At 40.5% G+C, this 18859-nt stretch overlaps 2 protein-coding genes across 5 annotated transcripts in view; both read right to left on the reverse strand.

Moving 5' to 3' along the window:
- Nucleotides 1–1232: 1232 nt before the first annotated feature.
- On the reverse strand, nucleotides 1233–7970 carry LOC133413087 (TLE family member 5-like). Of its 3 annotated transcripts, none has more exons than XM_061697003.1 (7): nucleotides 7536–7970; nucleotides 6130–6230; nucleotides 5512–5575; nucleotides 5394–5438; nucleotides 5261–5323; nucleotides 3905–3979; nucleotides 1233–2997 (listed from the first exon to the last, which is right to left on the reverse strand). In XM_061697003.1, the coding sequence occupies exons 1-7, from the start codon at nucleotides 7560–7562 to the stop codon at nucleotides 2737–2739; spliced, it is 636 nt and encodes a 211-aa protein (XP_061552987.1). In that variant the 5' UTR covers nucleotides 7563–7970; the 3' UTR covers nucleotides 1233–2736. The 3 variants fall into 3 exon arrangements, with proteins under 3 accessions (XP_061552987.1, XP_061552989.1, XP_061552986.1); XM_061697005.1 differs by having other exon boundaries at nucleotides 6130–6227; nucleotides 7536–7966; XM_061697002.1 differs by lacking the exon at nucleotides 7536–7970 and adding an exon at nucleotides 7368–7529 and having other exon boundaries at nucleotides 6130–6227.
- A 760-nt stretch (nucleotides 7971–8730) lies between these two features.
- The window catches only part of LOC133413257 (guanine nucleotide-binding protein G(q) subunit alpha-like), a 32623-nt gene continuing 22494 nt past the window's right edge, over nucleotides 8731–18859 (reverse strand). Inside the window, exons 4-7 of one of the 2 annotated variants that reach the window (XM_061697384.1) lie at nucleotides 17273–17401; nucleotides 13898–14027; nucleotides 13654–13807; nucleotides 8731–12910 (exon numbers count right to left, since the gene is read on the reverse strand). In XM_061697384.1, coding sequence (XP_061553368.1) covers nucleotides 12720–12910; nucleotides 13654–13807; nucleotides 13898–14027; nucleotides 17273–17401 — 604 coding nt within the window. In that variant the 3' untranslated portion in view covers nucleotides 8731–12719. The remainder of the gene's footprint in view (nucleotides 12911–13653; nucleotides 13808–13897; nucleotides 14028–17272; nucleotides 17402–18859) is intronic. The other variant, XM_061697385.1, reaches the window with a different exon arrangement.

The raw sequence follows: 18859 nt of genomic DNA on the forward strand, positions 1-18859 counted from the left end.
TGAAATAATTGACAGAGACAGGAATATTGTTAACCCTGGAAAAACGCATTTAATTGCATTTCAATACAAAACAGTAGAAAAACTAATAAAAAAAATATCCCTGGCCAAAATTAAACAGAGCTAAATTTGAAGTGCCTTTTTTTAAATATACATAATTGCCTTTAAATGTGTGGGAGTTGCAAAGTTGGATGGAATTATACACATTGTATACATGCGAATGCAGGTGCTCTGTTTGGTCTACAAGCCGAGCCCCCAGGGAGGGTTTGACTGCCTTGAAACCCTAAAGGTCTTTTGAAACCCCACTTTGAAACCGTAACCGTCTTGCAACCCAAATTTAAAACCCTAACCTTGCCTTGAAACCTTAATTTGAAACCCTAACCCTGATTTGAAACCCTACTTTGGAACCTTAACTGTGTATAGAAAACACAATTAAAATCCTAACCCCTACCTTGAAACCCTAATTTGAAACCATAACGCTGTTTTGATACCCAAACTTTGAAACCCTAACCCTGATGTGAAACACTAACACTGTCTTGAAACCTTAATTTGAAATCCTAACCCACATTTGAAACCATAACCCTGTCTTGAAACCCTGCTTTGTAACCCTAACTCTGACTTAAAACCCTACCGTGAAACCGTAACTCTCTTGAAACCCTAACCCTGATGATAAACCCTGCTGTGAAACCGTAACCCTATCTGGAAACCCTCATATGAAACCCTAACCCTGTCTTGAAACTGTTCTTTGAAACACTAACCCTGCCTTGAAACCTTAATTTGAAACCCTAACTTGAAGGGACCCTACTTTGAAACCTTAACCCTAATTGAAAGAGTTATCCTGTCTTGAAACCTTAATTTGAAACTTAAGGCCTGATTTGAAACCCTGTCTTGAAACCTTAATTTGAAACCATATCTGATTTGAAGCCCTACTTTGAAACATTAACCCTGTATAGAAACTCAAATTGAAACCCTAACCCAGTCTTGAAACCATAACCGATTTGAAGCCCTACTTTGAAACCTTAAACCTGATTTGAAACCGTAACCTTATCTTGACCCTACTTTGAAATCTTAACCATGTAGAAAGCGAAATTGAAACCCTACTTTGAAATCCTAACCCTGATTTAAACCCCTACTTGAAACCCTAACCCTGTTTTTTTCAGTTATTTTCTAACATATGACTTCCTTTTTCAATAAAATTTCATCTTTTCATTTGAGAGGTAAAATAAAGACAGTGCGAGTGTTCCAATCACATTTATTTGTAAGGCACCAGAAAAGCTCCCTTACTGCTAAAAGCGCCATGCATTCCTTCTTGTCTTTGTTAGCGTAGTACACTCTTGCTTTCTTTCAAATATTCAATGAGACATGGTTTGTTGTTTTCCACTAATTTTGCACAAAAAGAGGATTAAACAATCACAAAGTGAGAAAACGACTTGCAGAACTTGGACAAAAGAAAAAAGAAAAGAATGATGCACGCGCGTACACACACACACACACACACTTGCTCTTCATGATACACATGTTAAAAAGCAGCTTTGGAACGTACAAAAAATGCTTTAAAAATATGTATATTGATATATTCATATGTATACAAATTGGCCCTTCACAGTAAACAAACGCACACAAAAGATGATTATTACTATCATTAACGTTATCAGAACACACAGACGACACTTAAGTGCTTTTACGGAAAAAAAATATACAAAATATGGCAAAATAAAATACTAAAAATAGAATTAAAAATACAGTCAAATGAAAAATACACAATAAAAACTAAATTTAAAAAAATGTATAAGTGTTTTTTTTTTTTAAAGCTTCCCAAGTGTTTTTAAGTCAAAGCTCGCTAAACTCAGTGTGACGTCATTCCAAAAGCCAATATCAGTTCATCGCCGCCCCCTGTTGGCCCAAAGTGGAGACGTCAGTTCTACCTCCACAATGGCGACAGACAAGCCTTGCATATTTGACTTATTTGATGTCAAAATGTTCAATTTGACAAGACTCAAAATGTAATACGACAATTTTTTGAAAACTCCATTTCAAGTTTGCCTGATGATGAGTGGGCCAGCAGGCGGGTGGGGGTGGGGGGGAGGGGCTGCAGCGAGCATACGGACATAGACAAAAAGGTGCAAAAAGAGAAGAAACCAAAAATGTTTTCATTTTTACAAACACGTGTGCTCGCATACTCAGACTTTCACTCGCTTGCGCGCACACACACACACACACACACACACACCTCTCCCACGCACGTGCGGACACAAACACACACGCACACACACACACGCACTTTTCTCAAACACCGTCAAACTAACTTTGCAACGCACATGCACGCTCATCCACCAACTCAGTCACACAGTCGCGCAGTCTACTGTAATGTGCCCGCACAAGAGTTAATTTCTTGGACTCAAATGTCTTTGGATGGGCTTGAGGTACGCGGACAGGCCAGTGGTTGGTCAGCCACTTGCAAAAGGAACAGGAAAAAAAAAATGGTGTTTCGTCAAAAGTGACAAATGGTTAGTTGGTTTGTCTCCGTTAAGCGTGTCATTAGAGGCGAGCGGACTCCACTTTGATTTATGCCGTTACAGGTGAAGGAGGAATGAAAGTAAAATTTACCCTTCTACGCTTTATTTTTTCTTTTTGACACTTGTACATTACAAGCGTGAATATGTACACATTATGTCGAATGAGAACAAAGAGTCTGCGTTCTTCCGCCGCCTTCGTTTTCCAGCCTTTACCTGCCGTCGTCTAGTCGGACTTGTCGCCGTCATCGGGCCTGGGCGGCGGCCTGTCGGCTTGGGCCTGGGCGGCGTCCCCGCGGACCTTCTCGTCCTTGGCGGCTTGGGCGGCCTGGCCGTGGGAGTAGTTGGCCAGGATGGAGGACAGAGACAGCAGGCCCGAGCCGGACGAGGCGGCCGGCAGGCTGGGCGGAGTCAGGCCCAGAGGGAGAGGAGCCACCGGGAGAGCCAGGCCTTGGAGCTGGGACAGGTGCTGCACCTGGAGCTGTTGCTGCACACATAGGAGGGAGGACAATGGAGATCACGCATCAGTAGTACCGTCACGTACCACTTGGATTTGTTCCGTGACCCAGCTCGGAACTCACCTACTCATGTAGCAAATCACTTTTTCCCATTGAATTTTTTTTTCAAACATGTTTTTAATGAAGAAAAATAAAACTGTAATTATAAAAAAAAAACGAGAATGTGAATAAATTCAGTAGATTCGTAGAGCGTAACCACTGAACTAATTTGGGGAACAGGTGCTAAGGAGTGCGTTTGTTCTTTCGGTCACGACCCACAGCTCGTGACCACGGGCGAGTAGGAACGTAGATCGACCGGTAAATTGAGAGCTTTGCCTTTTGGCTCAGCTCCTCCTCCTCCTCCACCACGACAGACCGATACGAAGGCGGTCGATCTCCCGCTCACCCGTGAACAAGACCCCAAGAAACTCGAATTCCTCCACTCGGGGCAGGATCTCCTCCCTGACCCGGAAAGGGCACTCCACGCTTTTCCGACTGAGGTCCATGGCCTCAGATTTGGAGGTGCTGATTCTCATCCCGTCACTGATGGTGCATTTGCCTGACTGTGATGCAGACAGCGCGGCTTCAGTTCCCACTCGGTGTCGGCGTGAATGTGAGTGCGAATGATTGTCTGCGTCTTTATGTGGCCTGTGACTGAAAGGCGACCAGTTCAGGACGTAGTCCGCCTTTCGCCCGAAGTCAGCTGCAATAGTCAGCTGCAATAGGCTCCAGCACCCCGCGACCTTGAACAGGATGAGTGGTATGGAGAATGGACGATTCTCATCCCAGCAGCTTCACACCGGGCTTTTTTTTTTTTTTTTTTTTTTGTTTGTTTGACAAAAATGGTCATTTCACTCATTATTTATTCAACTTTATAAGAGTTACAAAGTGACTAACCCGTATGATGGAGTTCATCTCAGGGGGCGTGACCTGCTTGGCTCTCTCGATGGCACCCATGACTTGTTGCTGGTGCTGAAACAACCACACAATTTTACAAGAAAAAAAAATATATATATATATATATATAATGTGAAAGGATGGACTTTTTTCAGACACCAAATAATTAAATTTTAGTAAAAAAGTTAAGTCGCTTGATGGAAAGATATATGCATGTAAAAACGATTTTAAATCCCGGAATTTTTTTTCTTTCAAGATTCACAGGAAAACTTTTTTTTTTTTTTTATATATAAATATGACTGATGACTTAATAACAACCATCATTAATTTCTTTATGGTTATGTATTGTTTAATGATAATGCTTTTCTGGAATGCTGGACCATTTAATATTAATAATTTGAATCTCATTAAAATAAAATTTAATGTGTGAGTGAGTGAGGGAAGAATGGAACGGGAAATCGACAGGTGGATCGGTGCGGCATCTGCAGTGATGCGGACTTTGTATCGGTCCGTTGTGGTATAGAAGGAGCTAAGCCGAAAGGCGAAGCTCTCGATTTAGCGGTCGATCTACGTTCCTACCCTCACCTATGGTCACAAGCTGTGAGTTGTGACTGAAAGAACGAGATCCCGGATACAAGCGACCGAAATGAGTTTCCTCCGCAGGGTGTCCGGGCTCTCCCTTAGAGATAGGGCGAGAAGCTCTCGGTCATCCGGGAGGATCTCAGAGTAGAGCCGCTGCTCCTCCGCATTGAGAGGAGCCAGATGAGGTGGCTGGGGCATCTGATTCAGATGCCTCCCGGACGCCTCCCTGGTGAGGGTACGTCCCACCGGGGAGGATACCCCGGGGACGACCCAGGACACGCTGGAGAGGCTACGTCCTTCGGCTGGCCTGGAAATGCGCCGGAAGAGCTGGACGAAGTGGCTGGGGAGAGGGAAGTCTGGGCGCCCCTGCTAAAGCTACTGCCCCCGCGACCCGACCTCGGATAAGAAGTAGAAAATGGATGGATGGATGTTATTCTTATGTTACTTACATCGAAAGATATCATAAAACCCTGTCATTACAATTGGAGTTATTTTTAAAGCCATGCACATTCAAAGTCACAGATACTACAATGTAGGGACAAAAATAACTACCCTTCACTGCAAAAGGTGTTGACTTCGATAATGAAAAATTTATTTTTATCCGACTACTTGATTGATTGATAGAATAATCAGTAAAATATTCGATAGTTGCAGCCCTACAGCCATCATAATAGTACGACTTTTTAAAAGGTTTGACTAAAGCATGCACGCTGCCCACACGCACACACACACACACACACACACACAGAACCAGTGTACATGCGGCGCATTTACCTCCTGCGACAGGTATGGCAGCACCTGAGCGCAAATGCCGTTAAGTCTCTTGACTATTTCTGCCTGAGTAGGAAACAAGAAAGTGACAAATGAGAACACAACAACTACATTAAAGAATATTCAGAACGTTTACCTGTTTGTGCATTTCAATGTTCAATCCGTATGACATTTCGTAATACTGAAACACACAAGACAAACATCTGTTAATACGTCAGGTGTGATCCAAATTGACTTCTTATTCATAGTCTCACCATGATGTAGTGACGCTGCATCTCAGACTTTTCCGACGCCAGCTTGTCACATTCCAACTTGAGACTGGACAACACACACCAGTAAAAAAATAAATATTAGGAACGACGACGACAACTTACTGGAAAAACTTAATAATAGTAATAAACAGACTCTTTCGGATGAAGATAGCATAAAATGGCTGCGTGGTTAACACGTCTTTTCCTTTTACACGGAACCAAGGAAGATTTTTTTTTTTCTTGCAAGAATTTTATGAAGAGTAAAACAAGTCAGGTCAAGTAAAAAAAAAAAAGCTGTGAATGTGTTTATTTAGAAGAATATATATCACAGTGGTACCTTGATTTATGAGTTCCCCAACTCAAGTTTTTGGAGTTATGAGCTGTTGCTTGGTCTTTTTTTTTTTTTTTTTGCTTTGTGCCAAAATTTGAATTACGTGGGAGCTTTAAATAGATTGTCGCTTGAGTGAAGTGTGTGTGTGGGGGGGAGGGAATGCACTTTGAGACATTTATTTAATGGCTCAAATAGTCACAAGAAAAATGCATACTTTTAGGAGAATAGCAAGGTTATGAGGGGAAGGAGTCCTAGTTATAAGTAACTTGTAAAGGTTTTTTGTGTGTTACCTGTGGTATTGTGCTTGAAGGAACTGGAACTCATCTTTGATGCGATCACACGAGTCGGAGGTGGTGAACTTGAGAGCTTGTCCGGACTGAGCCGACGCCTGCTGACAAAATCATGACAAAAGACTTTCGCAAGGCCAAAAAAAAACTATACAACATTTACCATTCAGTTAAAAGGCCGCTTTGCCAGCAAACATACAAATACAAAAAAAAATTATAACATAATTACTTAGGGTAACAAAACACCCCCCCCAAGAATTAGAGAAAACAAATGTAATCTCAAGACTTCAAACGAAGTCTGAAAAAAAATCTTTAAAAGAACATAAAAATGTCATTTTATGTAGAGATAATTTTTTTTCTGATCAGAAGAAAAATTTACTTTTTTGTCTTTAACAAACATGAAAAGTCCAGTTAGCTCGATTCAACCGATTACCGTGACCTGGATGACAGACTATCTAAACAGACTTACTTTTGTGGGGAAAAAAAACTATTTTGGTACAAATATTTTCCAGAATTATAAGGAAACATTTTTATATTTAATGTAAAATGTAAAAACTATTATTTCATATTCGCAAGTAAAATGATACTTTTAAGAAAAGAAAAGAAAATAATTCAGAAAAAGATTTTTAAAATGGATGTAAAAAAAATCTTGAAAAATTGATCTAAAAATAAAATAAGTAAAAATCGTACATGAGAATAAATACAGCGGAACCTCCAAAGACGAACTCCCTTGAGTTCGAACAAAACATGCCTGAAAGTGGCAAAGACCTTTCCACTTGAACCACCGTCGTACATAAGCGTCATCAGCATCTTTTGCTTTTTTTTTTGCAGTAAAATGTCTCATTCATTTCAATTGGATTTTTCTTTTTACGGCAAATGTGAAATTCTGGGGAAAGTGGGAATTCGGGTCATGTACAAATAGTTGCCCGAATGTCAGGAATGAGGTGATCATTTCTCATTCTGATTTTGACGTTGCAATGAATTGAATCTGTTGGGAAATATGCACGTTTAACGAGGACCAAAGGAGCAGAATAATAACTTAGAGAAGACATCTTTTAGTGTGTTATTGCGCTTAGACGCTCACAAATGAACGATAAGTACCAACTGTATGGGAATGGTGGCTGTTTGTTCACATCGGCTAGCAGATCCAGTACAGTGACCGAGATTAGGCTAGGCCAGGCTGACGCGTACACACACTCACGAGTTGGCGAGCTAACACACGTTTCAACGGGGGATGTTACCGTTACGTGGACGTAAGTGGCACAAAGAGGCGAGGACGCCACGCCAGGCATTGGTGGGGAAAGACGCCGTTTTTGTCCTGCGGCGTCAGCTAGCGAGCATGCTAGCGCAAATTAGCACATCTTAGCCTAGCCGCGCTAGCCGAGCGACTTTGACGAACAACGACTCACCGAGTGCCTGGATTGAGGAAACATCATGTCAGCAGCAAGCTAGCAGTAGCGTCGCTCGCTCGCCGAGGAGTCCCTCTCCGTCGTGTCGAGCCCCGAGCGAGCTAGCTATCCGGTTGAAGCGAACGCGTTCCCGGATATGTGACTTTTAAATTATTGCTGTTCGCACTTTGTACCCTGTCATCGTTGGAGAGGAACGCTCATTTAGCGTTAAATCGACTCACGCTCACCGACACCTTCTTTGCGACAAGAGACGCTTAAACAGTAGATTTAAAATAAATGTATTTAATAAAAAAAAAAAAAAAGGCTTTACAAAAGAATGAGGGGTTTTTTTGTATTAACGTTACGCCTCCCCACGGGAAAGCCTGACTTGATGTCGACACATTAGCTGCCCTGCCTAGAACACGAGTGGGATTCTAAATAAAGCACGCGCCCGGCCAGGACTCTCCTGTTTCCAGTCTTCTTCTGTGGTGTTTTCTTCCCGACAGCGCCCCGTGGTGAAAATGTGTACTGAAGCCAATTTAGGCCGCAGTTGCAAGATGCTGTAGGCAGGGGCGTAGCACCAAATTCTTGGCCCCCATACGTCGCCCTCCAGAAGGGCCCTCCACACCACCCCTGTCTCCCCGCACACATTAACTCTATGCCTACACATGGGTAGTTGGACGTATGATCGGCTGGCTGTTGTTAGATGGATAGATGAGGAGGGATGGATAGATAGGTGGACAGATGACAGAGTAATAGATACGTATATGGATAGGTGATAGATGGATGATGACTGCACAAATGGATGGATACAGATAAGCAGAGAGGGATAATTAGATGTACAGACTCCATGACATGAATTCATCAAAGAAAAAAAGTGATATTTAACCTAAAAACTATTTTTGGGGAGGGGATTTTGATGTACAAAACCAATGGGACAAAATTGTAGCAAATGCTACTAAATCCTTGCAATAGATGACACGTCAACCACACAGCCACCATGCAATTTTACTTGTAATCACTAATTTAATTATATTAGTATGATTTATAATTTATGTATAGACAGTAGTTATACTGTATCCTTATATCATATATAGATATAATTGTATACTGTATACATTGTACACAATCAACACAGTATCTATGATATGTTGACTTGATTATTATTATTATTTTTTTTAAAGCAACCACACATGATCAACAAGTATAGGAACAAATTTATTTCAATGCTTAAAACAGATAACCTTGTCATTATGTTTCTCTCTTTAGAAGGCGGCGGCGATAATGATCATACGTCATGTTCGAATGAGGATCAGGCAACAGTGGTCAAGAAAAGCAACATAAACACACAAAAACATAAAAAATATGGCAAAGAGTTATGTGTATATCGATATCCGGCCAACTGGAGCCAAAGGGCTTCAGTCAATACATCCAAAGCCACTCGCTTGTAAAAGAAACAGTACATGCAATAATTATAGTTTAAAAAACAAAACAAAGAAACAGCAAATTATCCTTTGAAATGTTCTTAGACATACCCACTTAATCATCTATCTTTTTAGTCTCATTTCAAAAGAGCGGGGTGGAGCGCATGCGGGTATGGGGCATCTCAGGTTGGCGGTGGTGTGTTGGCACTTGAAGACGCAGCCTGGCAGGCTCGCATCATACAACCGATTTTTTTTGTTTACATTGGATTTACAATTAAAAAACACAAAAAAACACCACTCGACATTTGATCTTTTTAAGAGGGAGCAAGGAGGGAAAGTGTTCCTAAACCCATATGAACAATAGCGTTCTGGTAATTTTTTGAACGTACAGAGAAATAAGAGCATCAAGGCAACAAATAAGAAAATAGTTGTAGTGAGGAAAATAAAATGAAAGACTGAAGCGTCATGCAAAAACCATCCCAATTTCCTGCTCATACACTGTGTGTCTGTGTGTGTATATATACACACTGTATTAATTTAAAATGTAATGTACTATACTGTATAAATTTAAAATGTGCCAAATTTCCACTGTGCAACACAAACTAGCAAAACAAAAAGTTGTCAAATGTTTTTTTGCACTCGACACGCAACTAACAGTTAAACATCGTTTGCTCACTTAACATATGTCGGGGAGGAGCTAATTTTAGCGCGAGTCGTTAGGGGAAGTTCCAGAGTCTTTGCCGCATGTGCATGTTTTTGCTCTGCGGAACAAAAAAAAAATATATATATATATATACACACACACACACATACACAAACACACAGCCTTTGGTTCCACGTCGTTTACATTAAACATGAAAGAGCAAAAACTTAGTAGTAGGAACTCAATGGACTTCCTATTATGGAAGACTCCCCCCCCCAATATAACAGTTATAAATTGCACCAAATTATGACAGTTGTAAGGACCATAATAATTCGAGGGCCATCATTGAAAAATAAATTGTATATTATGAACATTTGCGTGTGTGTGGATTTTTTTTTTTTTAGAAATTCACAGCGAACCACATATACATACCGATAGGCTGTATATGGCCCACAGGCCGCAAGTTGCCCACAACTAGTAGATCTTAAGGTAAAGTGAGGACAAGAGACCAGTAAATTCTACGGTTACGATGGTGCATTTAAGTTATTCAGAGGGGAAAATAAAACAAAATATACACACACACACACACACACACACACACACACACACACACAAACCCCAGATCTCAATTAGTTTCCTGCCATTGAATTGAAATGAGTGGCTAAAATAAAATAGAGAAAAGCTAAGGAGAGCTTAAAAATAAAATCATCATGAGAACTGTTAACACACACACACACAATTAATGAGAAGCAGTAAGTCGAATACTTCGATAAATTTCCCAACAGTTATAACCACACAAAAAATACCTTTCAGTTGTGTTTTTAAAAAAGATTCTGATATAACCTGCACAGCTTTTTGGCAATTAGCTAACATGCAAATACTTAATGCGGCTGTAGTGTGTGTTTTGTAATACATAAATGTACTGCATGGGGTTACTAGTTGTGGCTAACACTGCAAAAGACCAAAAATATCCTTACTTCGGGGCGGAGGGGAATAATAAACACCTTTTGGGTTTGCCTCAACTCATACTAAACATCTCAATTTCTGCATGTATTACTGTTCTCCCCCCACTGTGATAGCCCTTAATGAGGATGAGAGAATGATAAGTCACATGAAAAAGACTGAAAAGGTTCATAGGTACATCACTGGCACTACTAAAGCAAGCCTGGAAACATGCAAAAAAAAGTAATAATAAAAAAATATAATAAAATACAGAGCCAAGAAACCCAAAACACTTTTGTAATGTACATTTTCTAGGTAGGTAAGCATTACAGCGCTGTCTCTATATGCATTTATAACCTAAAGGTAATACACTTTTAGCTGCTTTCTTTTTGAAAATAAAACTAATGTAAGGGCTCCTTAGAGAAAATGGTTGGTGGCGACTAACGGAAATCGTCGCCAAATAGAAAGCAGAGACACTTAATCCTTACGATACCAGACATTCCTTGTTTTTCTTTTCTACAGCAGTTCAGACTCAAGTAGGACTCTGTCATGAGTAGAAACAGAGTGCCTTATTAAACACTGAAAAAGAGCAGGCAGAATTATCAACACCTTCAAACCTGGTCCATAAATTAGATAAATAAAAAAAAAATTCATTAAAATCATCACCATATTATATATAGACTGCTAATTGACCACTCGGCTCTGTGACGTCTGCTTTTATAATCAACAAAATACAATATCACAGTATCAATACTATTCATGGGGGGGGGGGGGGGGGGGCTGTGCTCACCAAAGACACTAACCTTTTTTTGTTTTTTGTCATCGTTGTTGATTTTATGCCAAAGACGGTGTACCACAGAGCATTTTTGTACACTGCTGTCGTGTATATGTATTTACAAACAAATATACACAAACAACACACTTATTTTCAGATGTCAAAGATGGTTTGTCACCCGCTCCTTGTCCCTCTTACCACTCAAAAGCAGCAATCGTTCTATTTGTCTAGTTTTAAAACAAATTGGCTATACAGTAAAAAACAAAAAGTAAACAGAAGCCCATCCTAATATAAAATAACGAGTGCGCGACAGCGTCAGGAAGTGTCTGATTGGACCGTGTGGAGTGAAAAGGCATGTGGGGGGGAACTAAATTAAATCAAAATAAAAATGCACAAAATGTCCAAAAAGATACCTCTCTCAAATTGATTTTCTTGTCATTAATGACATTCTTAAATTACATGTTCGTATTCCTTTTAGGCTGTGATTCGCTAAATTGTAGTCACGACAAATTACGTTAAAAAAAACATTTAAAACATCAACAATCAACAAAATTTGGACATATTTCTTGCCCTCTCATGCTGTTTGTCTTAGATGTCTTTAAATATACCAGGGGTGTCAAACATCGGCCCAAAAACCTGTCTAATAGGAAATGTAATCTGGCCCACAGGGTGAAATTAAAAATCAAAGAGAGAGAAAAAAAAATGCTCATGTAGAAAATGAGGTTAAAATAATTCCTAGATCTTTGTTAATTTAATTTTAAATTGCAATACGATATTTTTTCAGTTCCAAACAGCTATGACTTAAAGTTTTGTGCCTTTATATAAAATCATTGCAATTAGTTATGATGCAAAAAAAAAAAAAAAAAACTGAAATCTGAGGTTGTTCTTAATATTAATTATGCTATGACTTTGTTAGTTTAATGCCCCTGACATCAAATTTGGCTGTATGTGCCCCCCTGAACGACAATGAGTTCGACACCCCTAATACAATATAGCTACACTTAAGAGGTTTTCTTTCCTTTTTTTGTTGTCATTTTTCTGCACAATTGCACATCTCACACACTGGTGGGTACATTCATCGATGTGGAGGTGGAGACCAAATCCCGTGGTGGCATTCGTCTCCCGGCGTCCCTTCCGGTCACTGTCTCAGAGTCAGGTGTGCCAGGCCCATCGAGGCAGCTGTTTTCTCTGACACAAGCTGGCCAGTAAACCAGGAAGAAGCGCAAGGTGTTTTTTTGTTTTGTTTTGTTTTTGCAGGGGATCTTTGAACGTGCTGGACAAAAACAGGTGTGTGTGTGTGTGTGTGTGCGTGCATGTGCGTGTGTATGTATGTGCGTGCGTGTGTGTTGCGTTAAAAGTAGAGTGCACTCGCAAAAGGAGGTTGTGCAAAAGGAGAGAGAGAGAGAAGGGCTCGAGAGGGCTCAAACCAGGTTGTACTCTTTGAGGTTGAGCTGTAGGATGGTGTCCTTGACGGCGGCGAACACAAAACGGATGTTCTCAGTGTCCGTGGCGCACGTGAAGTGGGAGTAGATGATCTTGTCGCTGTCTGGGTTTAAGTCCACAAACATCTTGAGGATGAACTCCCGCGCTGCCTGCGCATCCCTCTGTGGACCTGGAGGAGGGCACACGTGGATGTCATGAGGTTCACAGCAGGGATTGGCAGTTAAATGGGCCATTAATTGATAGAAGTTACTTTTTAAATTGCCTGTACAGTGAACGCTCAGCAGGGACCATCTATGAGTATTTTTTTTTTTAAAATGGCCTATATTATTATTATTATTATTGTTTGAACCATAAATATAACCCAAACTGTGATCCCAAAACACTTGAATACTATTTCTAACTCATCTTACATTACTCTTAAAATGTATGGCGTAGAGATGATTTGATTTCGAAAAAAGGTGCACATTTATATTTTTATTTAACTACCGTTAATGTAGCTACTAACTCACTGCCTTACATTTGAGCAACCCTAGCCGAGCAGAAACGGTTAACAAAGAGTAAGCAGATGTCTTTGGTTGGCCAAGAAATTGACACAGGATGTATGTTGGATGCCCAAATGCAGCCTGTTTAAAAGGGAACGGACAGTGTTCACTGGATGAGATTCATTTTGGATAACATTTACAAAGAAACCTTAAAGTCATTCAGAATGCTGGTGAGACTATATGGAGGAGCTAGCAGCGGGCTAGCCCTACTTACGCCTGCACCTATAGTAAGTGAATATTTCACCATCCCGTCACAAATCAACCACTGCTTTACTATTTAAACACCGTATAACCAATACTGACTTTAATCAAGTAAAATTTTTTTTGAGAAGTGTTGAATGAGCCATTCTTGATGGATTCACAATCTTACCATCAAACTCTGGGAAATAGTCCACCAAGTGTGAGTAGGAGATCTTCTCCTCTAACAGATCCTTCTTGTTGAGGAAGAGGATGACTGAGGAGTTTTGAAACCAGGGGTAGGTAATGATAGTCCTAAACAGAGCTTTACTCTCCTCCATGCGGTTCTGATGAGCAAAAAAAAATGTTGGGGTTTTTGTTTATGATTAACCGCCCGTGATGGGTAAGTCTGAATAAACGAGTTTGTGAGGTTTGACCTCGTTGTCGGACTCCACAAGGACTTGGTCGTATTCGCTCAGTGCCACCAGGAACATGATGGAAGTGACGTTCTCGAAGCAGTGGATCCACTTCCTCCTCTCTGACCGCTGACCGCCCACATCCACCATCCTATAGTGCGGAGCGTGAGGGTGCGCAAATGAGTATTCACGTGCGAACATAATGTGTGTTCACTCGGGGTGTGACGGTACGTGTAGTCATGTTCGGGTATTTCGGGTACAGAATTCTCACATTTAATGAACACGCAAAAGTAAAAGTTACAAGTTATAATACCTCAAGAATTTTAAGGAAGGAAAATGCTTAAAGCATGTGAAATGCTCCTCCACAAAAAATGCCTGGTGAGAAGAAATACCTTGGCAGACAAAGAACAAGCATATTTTGCTTTGCTTTGACATATTTAATCTTGGATAGATTTTAGTTTAGTACAGTGCAACACATTAGGTAAGGGACAAAATGTGTAACTCCCTTGTGGTCTAGCCATACATTGACCTTAGAACCAAGGTACGAACCGAACTGTGATCTTAGAAGTACCATTACACCCCCAGTGTTCACCGATCATTGACCGATGTATCCCAAAACAGCTACAAGAAGGATTTTGTTTGCATCGACAGGTTTTGAATCCATCAAAACAGACTGACGTGTGTGGGTGCTGTATATACAGAACACCGACACTGGAAAAGCCGGGTTTAAATTTTTTTCCTTTGTTTACATCTGAGAAAACCTAAAGAACACATGATGGATTCAACCCCTTTAGAAGCAGATGAAGCAGAAATCTTAAGGGAGTTATGTGCCATGTGTGTAATCCCATGTGAGCGAGTCATGCATGCCACCACCAAAGCATCTCACTTTGAAGAAGGTACTATATAGGTTTAAAATGGATGCCACCCAGTTTGGGAAAGTCAAGGTTTTCCTGAAAGGCATTCATCAGTTACCCACTTCTTGCAAAGTGAAAAGTCAACACGAGTGTCTCTAGAAGTTGCGAAGAATGTCGACGGGGCAGAAGGTGAGCGTGAATGCATTTTATTTTGGATCTAGATGACTAAAAACGGCACGCGGAGAACCCTCTTGAAGACACAGAAGGAAAAGACAGTCAAGGACAGAAACTATGATAAATGTGGCACCTCTGATGATGTGACAAGTCACTTTCGTAGCAGGACCTCTCCTATGTCACCTAATAATTATGTAGACAACAATCAGCCACTGCTTACACACTAGCGCACCACGCTCCGTTTTAATCAAACTAGTCCATTTCGGTTTGGGGAGAGCACAGTAATCAATTGGTACGAGACTATCTGGCAAAAGAAAAAAAAAAGAAAAATCAGTTTACGTGCCAAACAGCATTATGGTAACCATGGTAAACAGATTAGACTGACTCGCAAAGCATACATGGCATGTCTTCATTTTGTCACGTTACAGAGTATAATTGCCCAAGATGTCCCCTTAAAGTGCAACTGACTATTTGCCGGTGTAGTAATCCTGATCGCTTGATTGTCCACACGATTATTAAAACAATCAACAAAGGTAAATTTTGCTTGATGCTGCCCTGAGTGGTGCGGTTTCCGCTCTTTGGCCAATACACCAGGAGTGTCATACTAATTTTAATCGCAGGTCATGTTTTTTCCTCAAAGGGCTATTTTGACCATGAAACTATATAAATGAATAATCGCGGTCTCATATTATTACATACACAATAGTGATGCATCGAAATGAAAATACTTGAGCAGAAACAGAAACTGGGGAGCCCAGGGCAGAAAACCAAAACACCAGAAGGGATTATAAATCTTTTTTTCACTTTTCATACAAAAAAAAGCAACACAAAGCGCTTTACATTAATACTCTAAATATTTATCATTTTAATTTACTTTAAAATGTATTTTCTCATTTTCTCCAGTAACATGTTAATTCATTCATCATTAACTATGTAATGTACAAAGCTCGCACGCCGGGACCAGCAACGCTCTTAGTTAGCAGCAATAAACTACGTGTAATTTTGGCCGTTTTATTTTAATAAACTACGTTATTTCGGCTGTTTTATTTTGGTGACAAAAGTCTTTCAGTCCGAAACCTTGGGCCGTTGCACTTTTCGGCTTTTTTGACCAAACTTTTGGTGCATCACTAGTGCAAACCAAATGTATTGATAACGAAGTCATAACTCATAAAAGACATGGACACAAGTCAAATTTTTCAAATTTAATACTGGGATAAATCAAGATTATTTCCACTTTTTACATATAGGGGCACTCCATTATTTCACTCGAGAAAATTAAAAACAGTTTTTTCCCCCTACATCCAACCAAAATTTGCCAAGTAAAAAATAAATCTTACCTTTATAAAGTGTACATTATTTGTGATTTCCCTATGTTATTTGCTGGTCATTTTAACACGGGCCTGAGTCTTTGGTCTATGCAGTTCACACTGAACTGCTCTCATAATTATCATCGGTGTCAGTCACTCGGGGTCCTACAGGTATGACTGTGGGCCCGCACATACTTGCGGTTTGGCAACCACAGATTCACCTATCTGCAGATTTATTTTTGTTTTATGGGGGGGGGGGGGGTTTATCCCCACTTCAATCATTTTTTTTTTTTTTTTTTTTTTTTTTTTTAAAGTTAATTATCCCCCAATCATTTTAAACTGTGAACTTCATTTGAGGAAGTATTTTTTATTTGAAGTCATTTGGACAGTCAGGTTTACTTTACATCTGGTCTCCGGCATAGCCATTCACGAACAACTCAGTGATTTGAAACACTGATTAAGAGATGTGCAAATCCTCCAGAGCTGTTTTCCTTGATGAGGTCGCCCGTCAATCTTAGGGGAATTTCAGGTCCCAGTTTCATTAAGTCTTCATTTGAGAAGTCATTCACTTGAATCCTTCACAACTATTACAAATCCTTGTCAAGAGGTGATACAAATGACACCAATCGAGTGACTAATCATGCAAACAGATGCACAGGTGCAAGCCAGGAGACCAGGTGAAGCATGGTCTATGCTAGGTTTGACGGCACAAGGCTGCCCTCTGGTGCTGGCCCAGTCCACTGCGGCCCACCGAGATCTGGGGCCATTATAGGCCCTGCAGGACCCACTCCCCAAAAATAGCGTATTCCTCCAACGCAGCGAGGACGACCTGGTTTCTTATGCCAGCCATAAAGGAAAAGAGGCGATGAGGAGGTGACCCATTTACGACAATTGGGCACCAGCATGTAGGACTTTGTGTTCGCTTTCGATTGTACAGTAGTACACGGTAGAGGGTATAAGGACGCGAGGGAGGGACATTAAGATATGGTTTATTGGACAATGAGTTAATGGGGTCAGTGAAATAAATAAAAAATGAACATGTGAGCCTGCCATCTTTCTACCTGAAAATGATGCTCTGCAAGTCGAACGGGTACTCTATGATGCCCGTGGTGGGAATGCGCACCCTGAGCACATCCTGCTGAGTGGGAAGATAGCTGGGATCTGCAATGCGATCCAGATCGGAAAGATAGCTACAGGGTGAGCCGGGCAAAGAACAAAAACAGACACACACACACACACACACACACAAAAGAAAGACAGGAAAACAGTTACATAAAGCATGATAGGCAATAAAAGCAACCCCCTGCCAAGTGTGGAAGTGTGGCTAGATCCTATCAAGGAAGCTTCGCAGAAAAAAGGCCAGTACTCAGATTGAAAACAAAAAGGGGGTTAGTGTCACTGCTCCACCAACACTGTTTCGGAGACATGAACTTTGATAGCCTCAAACTTGAGTATTTGAGTAAAGCAGGGTACACACAAACTGACAATCAGGACAAATTTGAGCATTTACCACCCACTCCAATCAAAGTCAGCAAAGAATAATAAATTGTTCTCATTCTTTGCAGGTTTTCAGCATTTATTTTCAAACATGTATTTAGAAACAAATAGCTGAAATCACTCTGCAGGGACTTTGAGGGTAATTAAAAAAAAAAAAAAAAGTAATCTGAGCAATAATCCTGTGGTGTGGGGGGGTTTAAACGTATTTTTTATTTTTTTTTAAAGATGATCCTGAGTGTGTGATCATCCTATGGTGTGGGGTGTGCTTACAGTGACTTTTTTAAAACCTGTTCAATAAAGTGGAACCTTGATAAAACGGACCCTGATAAAATGGATATCGGATAAAACGGTCTATCACGATTGAAGAAAGTGTCCAAAAATTTCCCAAGTTTCCATTCGTCACTTAAACTGACAAAGTCTGTTCGTTCCAGAATTGGCCGCTGTTGTTTACTGGCGCTGCGGCGCAATGCAAAAAAAAAAGAAAAAAAAGAAGATCCAATTCCAAAAGACGCGTCCCCGTGCTTACGTGGCTGCAGTGATGAATGTGGGGCATTGATGTGGCTGCCATGTATGTCATGATGGATATTTCTATTGATTGATCTATTGAACACTGAGAGATCAGCATAGCGGCAATGTTAACTCTGAGGAATACAAACAAGTCTCTGGAGTCTGGAACATGCTATTTTTGGTACAGGAACACTTGTTTCTTTTGTCAAGCCGTTCGCCTTCGGCAACGGCTTTGGAGCTTGGAAGCACACAAATTCCTTGCGGCTCATGAAAGCGACTCGCCTATGATGAGTACTGTACCTCCACAATATCACCGTGACCAAGTACACCAGTGTGGTAAATTTGGATAAAATGTGATACTTTTAAACATTTACAAGCTTTTTTGTTTATTTACAATAACTTTGTACTGTACTGGGCGTTTTAGGCCATGAATAAAACAATAATTTTGTACTGTACAATAATATGGGTGCATATGGCCTAAAAATGTATTTCAATGTAACGTACAATCGGCGAGATCAGATGACGTCCCCGCCCCTATTGGGTTGTTCTATCGAGGTTCTACTGTACTTCTGAAGACAAATCCTTGTGTGTGTGGTCAACACAGAGTAGCCAATCAAGAAACTTGCAGCTGATTCTGTTTGTAT

This window comes from Phycodurus eques, chromosome 14, assembly GCF_024500275.1.
Source record: "Phycodurus eques isolate BA_2022a chromosome 14, UOR_Pequ_1.1, whole genome shotgun sequence".
Classification (NCBI taxonomy): Eukaryota; Metazoa; Chordata; class Actinopteri; order Syngnathiformes; family Syngnathidae; genus Phycodurus; species Phycodurus eques.

Bases quoted from the DNA above. Each gene is read 5' to 3' on its own strand.
- LOC133413087 (XM_061697002.1), bottom strand. From the start codon at position 7,418: ATGCCTGGCGTGGCGTCCTCGCCTCTTTGTGCCACTTACGTCCACGTA. The intron at 6,228-7,367 runs GTAACATCCCCC...TTTTGTCAGCAG, and splicing joins CCACTTACGTCCACGTAACG to GCGTCGGCTCAGTCCGGACA. The intron at 5,324-5,393 runs GTAAACGTTCTG...TTTCCTACTCAG, and splicing joins ACATTGAAATGCACAAACAG to GCAGAAATAGTCAAGAGACT.